Genomic DNA, 9,489 nt, shown 5'->3' on the forward strand with positions numbered 1-9,489 from the left:
ATCTTTACTACAAATCTCGGCTGGTTATTCCTGATTATCCTGAGCTCAAAGCCAAGATTTTAGCAGAGTCACATGATTCTCCAACAGGAGAGCACGGAGGTTACTTGAAAACTCTCAAAAGGGTATGTGCAATTTTTTTCTGGCCTTGTTTGAAGCATGATGTTAAATTGTTTGTCCAGAATTGTTTGATATGCCAGCAACATAAGTACGAAACGTTAGCTACAGCTGGTCTCTTACAGCCTTTGCCCGTTCCTAATAGAGTTTGGGAGGACATCTCCCTAGACTTCATTGTTGGACTTCCTCCTTCTAATGGCTTTGATACTATTCTTGTGGTGGTGGACAGGTTTAGCAAATACAGCCATTTTCTTGCTTTATCTTATCCCTTTACTGCTAAAACAGTGGCTGGTGTTTTCTGCAAAGAAATTGTCAGGTTGCATGGTTTTCCTCGCTCCATTCTTTCAGATAGTGATGTTGTTTTCACAAGTGCATTTTGGCAGGAACTTTTCCGCCTCAGTTGCACTCCTCTTCGTATGGGTACCTCATATCATCCCCAATCTGACGGTCAAACGGAGGTGGTCAATCAATGCCTTGACACTTACTTGCGTTGTTTTGCTCATGACAAGCCAAAATCATGGCTTCAGTACCTACCTTGGGCTGAATACTCTTTCAACAGTGGCTACCATTCTTCAGCCAATATGACTCCTTTCCAGATTGTGTATGGGAGGGAACCACCACTCTTGCATCCCTTTGTTCATGGAGGAACTAAAATTGCTGAACTTGAACAGCAGCTCGTGGAACGAGATCAAATGTTAACAGTACTACGTTCCAATCTCATGAAGGCTCAATCCAGAATGAAGTCTCAAGCTGATTCCAAGCGGCGTGACTTATCTTTTAATGTGGGTGATGCTGTCTTCCTTCGTTTGCAACGTTATCGGCAGAAGAGTTTAGCTAAACGTCCTAATGAGAAGCTATCTCCTCGATTTTTTGGCCCATATAAAATTGTTCGCAAAGTTGGTCCTGTTGCTTATGAATTGCAGCTGACTCAGACATCCAAGGTACATCCTATTTTTCATGTCTCGCTGCTTCGTCCTGCTCGTGGTTGTTCTGATATTGCTTCCCCTCCCCCCTTACCACTATCGGGGGAATTGGAATTCATGGTGGAACCAGAAAAAGTTTTATCGCATCGTTGGGTGAAAGAATCGGGAGTGCCAACTCTGGAATGACTTATTCAATGGCGTCGTCGACCTGTTGAAGAGGCTAGTTGGGGAGACTATGACTTGCTTGCTGTCCAGTTCCCTTTTTCTGCCTTGAGGACAAGGCATCTCAGGGGGGGGGGGGGGGCTCCACTGATACCGACCCACCTCTCAAGACATACTTCAGAAGAAAATATCAATGAAAGGATAAAGAGTTAAAGAGTTTTGGACAGACATAACTTCTACAGCAGTTGTCTAGCACCTGTTCCCTTGATTTTCTCCAGCAGTTGGTCTAGCAGTTATTATTCCTAATCTGTAGTCATGGTGCAAGTCTTATCCTATTATGTTCTCTATAAATATGTAATTAGTATTAGTTATTTGGGTAGGTAATTTTCAGAACAAAAACTACTTTATTCTGGAGTCTTGTCCTCTCCATACGGACAACTTTATTGGTGTAATTGTGTTTAAGATTCTTGCACAAACTATTTCCAGTAAAACTACTTTCTCTGTTCTATTTCTTCGGTTCTCTACTTCTGGTTACTATCAGGGTTCGGATGACCCCCCTGGAGCCTACCTAGCTCCGCCCCTGACTCTGTCCACCAAGGCTTAGGTAGATGAGAAGAAATTGCCTAGTGTTTTTTGTCTCTGTTGGGAGTTGAACCCGAATGCCACACTTTAACTCATCTCCAACCAAACAGAAGTCCTTGGACTTCAAAAGAGCAACCTTATTGAAATTCTAAGGATCAAAAAACACATAGCTATGCTCCATTTCCCCCTTTTTCTTTTTATCACTATTAACCTTTTGGTACACACTAAAATGTCTTCTGAGCTCTTTTTCTGAAGCTTTAAAAGTCAAAGAATGATTATGATACCATCTTTATAGCTGTACTGCAGCTTATAGAAATGAGGTATACCATTTTATAGCTGTACTGCAGGTTATAGAAATGACTAGAGGGAGAACGCCCGTGCACAGCACGGGCCCGACATGTTAGGCATCTAGTTTTTTTTTTCCAATTACAATGAAAGCAGTGCCCATATAACATAGTCAATAGATTACCGTAATCAAAAGTGTTTATGATACAACATGGTATGGATTTAATATGGTTCTTCTCTACAATATGTGTGTGCCAAAGGGGACAAAAGAATGGTGTAAGCTTGTCCCCTTATCTGCATTCTGTTGAACTCTATAGTTGCTCAATAGCGCTTGTTATTCAATGGTCTTATCTTGTAGGTTGGTATTGCACATTCTGCTAAAGTCAGTGACGTCTGGACCCCTTCCTTTCCTTGAAGGAAGACCTAGCCGTGCTGCTGCTACATAGAAAATGAACTATACTAAATGGATAGAGCGCAAAGGCGGCACATCTCATCAGCAATTCCAGAGGAAAACTGAAAGTAGCAGAGCAAAACGATAAAGTCTATATGGGTGATTGTAAGGTTGCTAAGTACAAAATGACCCAAGAAATCTTTTTCTAGATATAGCTTGAATTGACAGTCACAAGGGTACAATATATTTCAAAAGACAACAGCCTGTCAACTCCGAGCAAGCAGGGATGCCAAGCAGAGTAACCCACTTCTATCCTAAAAATTAGTGGGAATGAAAATTACTTGTCAATACTAATTCCACCTCCTTTACAAAAGAAAACTGAACCACAGACATCATAAATTTCAATGTCCAAAGTAAACAAAGCAGCAACTACTGCCAAGAAACATAAGCTAACTTACAATTTCTTTGGATTGTTTTGTTCTCCTTGCAAGACCTTTTTTTGGAACAACAAAAAGGTAAAGTTTCCCTTCCAAGACCTTGACCTGTTGCTAGAATAAGCAATTTTAAGTATTTTTCCAAAGATCCTTCTAAGAAGTGGACTCTACAGCATGTTCATATATCAACATTTTACTCTACAGCATGATCATATATCAACATTTTAACAGTCTTTCAATCTTTCAGTATTATTGAGGCCAACAGCAGGCAATAAGAGGAAATAATTGGAGATAAACCAGGTGTAGCCTGGAAACACTGACCTCCTAATAAATTCTCAGCAAGTATTTTTCCTCCACTTGGCATATCCTGCCAAAGCATTATAGTGTCCTTCAAGTACCCAATTTAGTCTCATACATGGACCATGTTGACTTGAATATTAACTCTACTTCAGGAAAGCTGACTCAGAATTATTGGAAAAAGTAATATGTAAAATGGTTCATTTTCATTTGTTCTAGAAATACCATGGTAAACAGGGATCTATGAGGCACTACCTCTTTAATTTTAGCTCATTCGTAAGCACCACTCACATTTTGCTGGAATTACTTCATGTTTTAACTGCAAAAAGAAAAACAAAGTCCCTTTGGTTATTGACTTATGTCATCCGCAAGAAGGAAGTTAAATTAAGCGCTAAATAGTAATGGTAACAACTATAACTACTATAAAATGCATAGAATTCTTTCACTTTTGCATTGCCATATCTTTATTTCTTTCTAATAAGCTACAATGTCATCATTATTAGGAATATAATCAGTTTCCCTTAATTGCGAAATGATAGGCTTTCGGGCATCTTGTTTTGATTCCATACTTCCTAGAGTGCAAATACAAAATAATGACTCTATATTTTGCTAAAATAGCAGATTCCAGGATACAATCCATAGTAAATAGTTGCTCGAAGGTTTCATAACTCCAATAATCATAAATGGTGCTAATATTGTCAACAGATCAGTATCCTTGAGCAAAAGAGTGAAACTCCCAGCTAAGAGAATGTATAGCTCTCATAGACTGTGCAGGCAAAAGACTTTGTTAGCAGTATTCATCTTTCTTTCAGATTTAGCAGTATTCATAAATTTATACCTGAATGTGAGCCTAGCTTTATCCGTTAATACAATAATTAAAGGAATAATTGAGAGACCTTTAAATACTTGCTCTGAAACAATAGGGAGAATAGCTATAGATACCTTCGAGCCTCATAGAAAAATTGACACAACTCATTTGTACTAAATAGCAGATCAGACATAGAACCAACTAACAAGTATTTAAAAATCAATGCTAGCTAACTTATGGCGAGAATATCACAATTTATCTCCATGCCATAGTAACTTACATTTGGAACTCCAGATACAAAAACATCAGGGTGAAATCAGCACCTTCAGTCACAAGAAAGTAGTAAACACAGTTGGAGAAGCATTTGATGTGGAGTCACCATAATTTCTCGGATCGCAGTTTCATAGGTCAAAGATTAAACAACCCTTGAAGATTGCATATGCGTAAATTCCCGACCTGAACATTTAAATCTCTTTGGACATTAAACCACCTTCTACTTGGAATTTCAAATTGAACATCATCAAAATTAGCATTAGAATCTCCACACAACAAAAGAGTCAAAGAAAGAATGAAAATAAAGAAACAATAGCAGTCTTTGTTTCTTCCCAGCTCAATTTAGCCCAAGCTGACTCATGCAGCATCCTCGATATGAAAATTTTAATGTGGAATGATCAACAGCCTCGCGCTGGTTTAATGGACTATAAGGAAAACTCACAAGGTTTTCATAATATCTTGGTTGCATTAAAGTTCTTCCCTTTTTTAGAAAGTACTAGTTTTGCTTCAGGTGAAATTCCGGTATGCTTAGTGATGTAGCACTTTGTGCACCAAATTTTCATATTGGCATTTGAACAAACGGAAAAGGGCCTAAAATACCCTCGAACTATTAGAATTGGTACAAAAATACCCTCCATCAAATACCCCTGACGTCCACCTATGGGGTCTAATATACCCCTGCCTTCCACCTATGGGGTCTAATATACCCCTGCCGTCCACCTATGGTGTCTAATATACCCTTATTTCTAACAGCCCCGTCTCATTTATGACATTTCAGCATTTAATTGGTCACCCCATATAATTAACTAATGTAATTAATTTTAAACTATGTTGACCGAATCCCAACCCACCTACCCGACAAACCTGACCTGCCCCAAATTAAATAAGGCTAAAAACGAAGCAATTTTATCAAATTATCACTTATTTATGCTGGAAACAATAAAAATTGCGGTACGCTAATGCTTAGTTCAAGCACTAATACCAAGCTGCATGGTTTATCCACTGTTCACTCAGTTATTCTCATCCAGCTAATAACCCTCATATAATTTAACAAAAACCAAAAGAAAAGGAAAAAATAGTTAAAATAAACAAAAAAATAAATAAAACCAGTATGCCATAAGTGATGGGTAACCATTTCCTTTCGCACTTACCAGGAAATACTTAATTATGGTATACCTAGGCCAGGTCGGGTTTGTCAAGTAGGTGGGCTGGGATCCGGTCAACATAGTTTAAAATTAATTACATTAGTTAATTATGTGGGGTAACCAATTAAATTTTGTCACGACACGTCATAAATTAGATGGGACTGTTCGAAATAAGGGTATATTAGACCACATAGGTGGACGGCAGGGTATATTAGACCCTATAGGTGGATGACAGGGGTATTTGGGGGCTCAAAGGTGGATGGAGGGTATTTTTGTACCAATTCTAATAGTTTGAGGGTATTTTAGGCCCTTTTCCGTTGAACAAATAACCACATACATGTTCAGAATCAACCAAGAAAGAAAGGACCACATTTGCATAAATCAAATACCCAAAATCATCAATACTGAACTAAAATAAAAAGATATTAAAGCACAAATGAAAGAGAACTTCAGAGGCAGAATGAATTCTTAATGAATAATCTCTAAAGAAGTAGAATCGACCACTTACATGGTCACCACTCACCATGAAGGAACATAAGAAAAACAAGCATAATTCAGAGAATCATCCCAAATGCATAAATGTTAGATTTTAGAGAGACCAATCCAGACCTTTGGTACTCAGAGTCTGTGCAGAAAAGTGTTCCCACATGACCTGTATCATAATTTATCCTGGTTGAGAAGCCAACGCCACCAATTTTACTGACAAAACTACGATCAACAATATATTCGCCGGGATTAGATCACGATGAATAATTCGAATTTGGCAGGAAGGCAAGGGCAGAGGGCACTTTCCCAAAGGCTTTCCTCCAAATGAAGAGAAAAGGGACAGAACAAAGGGAAAGCAGCTTGGTCCATTTGGGGGAAAATGAAGAGTCCACGTTGCTTGCTAAACAGTAGTGTTCTACACGTACGTGTTCACAGTAGAAAGCTAAGAAATTCGTTTGCCAATGAGATAGGCCCAAGTTCTATAGTACAATTAATAATACTCTTTGTACAATTGTTCATTACTGTCATTTCTATAATTGTATAATGTACACTATAGACTGAAGATACTAGAGTATGTCAATGGCAAGATCTCCTTTAAAGGCTCAATTCCCGGGGCTCATGCAAATCATTAAAAAAATAAGTTCAAGGCGAAAACAGGAAGCAAAGAAGCTAATGAACAACTGCTTGTGACTAGTTGTGAACACAAAACCTGTGCAGGCTGCTGAGCCGCATTTACAACAGGCATGCCACTTTGAGCAGCTCACAACACTTTGCAGTTCCTTTTGAGGCTGAGTTTTGATCTTTGTTCAGATGCCACAATATATGAGTCTAATTGCATTATTTCAGCCTATTAGATTGGCTATAGCTGACAACATTTTTCATGGCACTGAAGCAACCGTGTGCCTGTGGCATAATCATTCATCAAGACCATAATACGTCTTTCTCCCCATTTAACTTATCGTAGCTCATCTTACCTCATTGTCTCGAGAAAGTTGGCTAAGTATAGCTTCAAACTTATTTTTACAGTTCATTGATAACTATGCAGCAGTACATCAAGAATTACAAGGTGGACGGCAATTGAAACGTGGAGCTGTGTATTAAAATTCTTGAAGAAGATCAGTTTCTTGGCTCTTCATTGCATGCTCGAGGAAGTACCCAAGAACTTCATAAATCTCAGGCTTGTGGGCATGTCTCTTGTCTCCAGTAACAAACACATGAATTTTGCATTTGATTTCAACCCAACTACACCCAGGGACCGTCTTCAACCCTTTTCCCCTCATTTCATTCCTTATGATAGACACACTCTGCCATCTTCCAGCAGCAGAATGTGCATTCGAGAGCATCACATATGATGAAACATCTCCGGGCTCCAAAGCCAATACCTTTCTGGCTGCATGTTCCGCTAGCTTCATGTTCGAGTGAATCTGGCAACCTCCTAACAATGCCTTCCAAAAGCCTATACCTGGATCAAAAGGCAAATCATGAATAAATTTCTCAGCATCTCGAAACCTCCCTGAACGCGATAACAGATCAACCATACACGCGTAGTGCTCGGGTTTCAGCAAATTAGCATCCTGAGTTCGTGCCTGCTCGAAATATGAATAAGCCTCATCAACAAGACCAACATGGCTACATACCAATAACAAACCAAGAAAAGTAACACTATTCGGCTTAATTCCCATATCTTTCATTCTCTGAAACAATTCGATTGCTACTTTCCCTCTCCCATTTTGAGCATGAGCACATATTAGAGCATTCCAAGTCACAACATTTCTTTCAGGAAGTCGATTAAAGACCAAAAAACTCTCTTCTAAGCTCCCGCATTTCGCGTAAAAGCTAACAAGCGAATTGCCTGCAAAAACACCAAACTCACCACCCAAATACTTCACAGCACAAGCATGAAAACTTTTCCCCCTTCCCAATGCTGCCATATTTGCAGCTGCACTAAACAAAGAAGGGAACGTCGATTGATCAGGTACAACTCCTTGTCTCAACATCTCGATAAAAAGATTAACAGCCTCTTCGTTACGTCCTTTCTGGCTATACCCACTAATCATAGCATTCCAAGAAACGACATTTCTCTCCGGGATTATCCTAAAGATGTCCATAGCTTCATTAAACCTCTGTTCTTTAAGATAACCACATAATAAAGTCGTGTAAGAAACCACATTTGGTTCATGTGTATCGTTAAAAACACGATGACCTTCCTCAATTCCACTTAGCTTTACATAAAGATCCAAAAGTGAACTACCTACATAAACATTTGAGTTAAGCCCAAGTTTTATCGAAATGCCATGAAATTGCTTTCCTAAATTGGGATCTTTGAGAACAACTGATGAGTGAATTACATTGCCAAATGTGAATTCATTGGGTTTAATATTCAACTCAAACATTCTTGAGAAGATAGTTATTGCTTTCTTGTGTTGATTCAGTTTAGAAAAGTGGCTAATTAAAGATGTAGCAGATCCTACATTTCGTTTAGGCAATTCATCGAACAGTTGATCTGCATTATTGAGCAAATGTACACAAGATTTTGGGGTTTGGCTAAGGCATGTAAAAGTTGATTTTTGGGCTCTTATATATACTGGCAGATATAATAAAGATAATCTAGTATGAAGGAATGGGTACAAAGAATTCATATAAGTGATTTCAACTAGTTTAGAAATTGGAACAACAAATGGTCAATGAGCTAATAATATGCATTTTGTGAGAAATGAATTACTGGACTGTTACATAATGCACAAGCTCACAATTGTGGTCCTTTTAATCTATGTCTTGGAGCAGGTAGTTCCTTCACCTAGTACAGTGGAATTGACACCTATATATTATGAAAATTCACAAAGAATAATCATTCACATTAAATTACTACTACTATATATAAGGAAGAATCTCTATTTTTTTTGTAGTTCACATGAATTTTTTTTATCCTTCTTTATTTCTACTTGAAATTCTTATGACTTTATAAATTATCATACATTTTTGGTAAATTTTAAGAGTTTTTAATTTTTTTTTTATGTCACTAAAAAAGATGATGTCATGAAAAATGTTATAGTGGCCCCACAAAGCATACTCGTACGTATTTGAAGTTTTTAATGTGAAAATAGTATTAAACTAGTTTCAATATATCATTGTTAAATACTTTTAAATTTTATCAAAAATGTAAATAATAGCTCTTCCGTCTCAATTGAAAAATGAATTCCGAAATATGGTGTTAATTGATCAAATTTTATGTGCGCGCACTTTTAACATAAAATTATCTAATAAATTACTATATTAAAAGAGGAACTATGAGATATTATATATATATATATATTCTAAAAATGTTTGAAAAAACATTGTATTTAAAGAAATCTAATTTGATCTCGATACAGTAATAATACTAGACAATTGCAAAAAATATATTTTTTACTTTTTTTTACTATTAAAATATTTTGTAAAAAATCGGATAATACATTTTATATAATTTAGGAGTAATAATTTTTTTCATGTTAAACTTAACTATTTTGTCCTAAATTATATAACATATTAATTATCCGGTATTTTGCAAAATATGTTTTGGTAAAAAATAAGTTAGCCAATATGAGTTCAA

General features: G+C 37.1%; 1 protein-coding gene across 1 annotated transcript; it reads right to left on the reverse strand.

Annotated features, from left to right (window-relative positions):
• Positions 1-6,903: 6,903 nt before the first annotated feature.
• On the reverse strand, positions 6,904-8,751 carry LOC132630212 (pentatricopeptide repeat-containing protein At5g42450, mitochondrial). The gene has a single exon (XM_060345796.1). It carries the CDS (start codon positions 8,537-8,539, stop codon positions 6,998-7,000), a length of 1,542 nt encoding a protein of 513 aa, XP_060201779.1. The 5' UTR covers positions 8,540-8,751; the 3' UTR covers positions 6,904-6,997.
• Positions 8,752-9,489: the final 738 nt, after the last annotated feature.

Source organism: Lycium barbarum, chromosome 3 (genome assembly GCF_019175385.1).
Source record: "Lycium barbarum isolate Lr01 chromosome 3, ASM1917538v2, whole genome shotgun sequence".
Classification (NCBI taxonomy): Eukaryota; Viridiplantae; Streptophyta; class Magnoliopsida; order Solanales; family Solanaceae; genus Lycium; species Lycium barbarum.

Coding starts and splice junctions, on each gene's coding strand:
- LOC132630212 (XM_060345796.1), bottom strand. CDS start 8,539: ATGAATTCTTTGTACCCATTCCTTCATACTAGATTATCTTTATTATAT.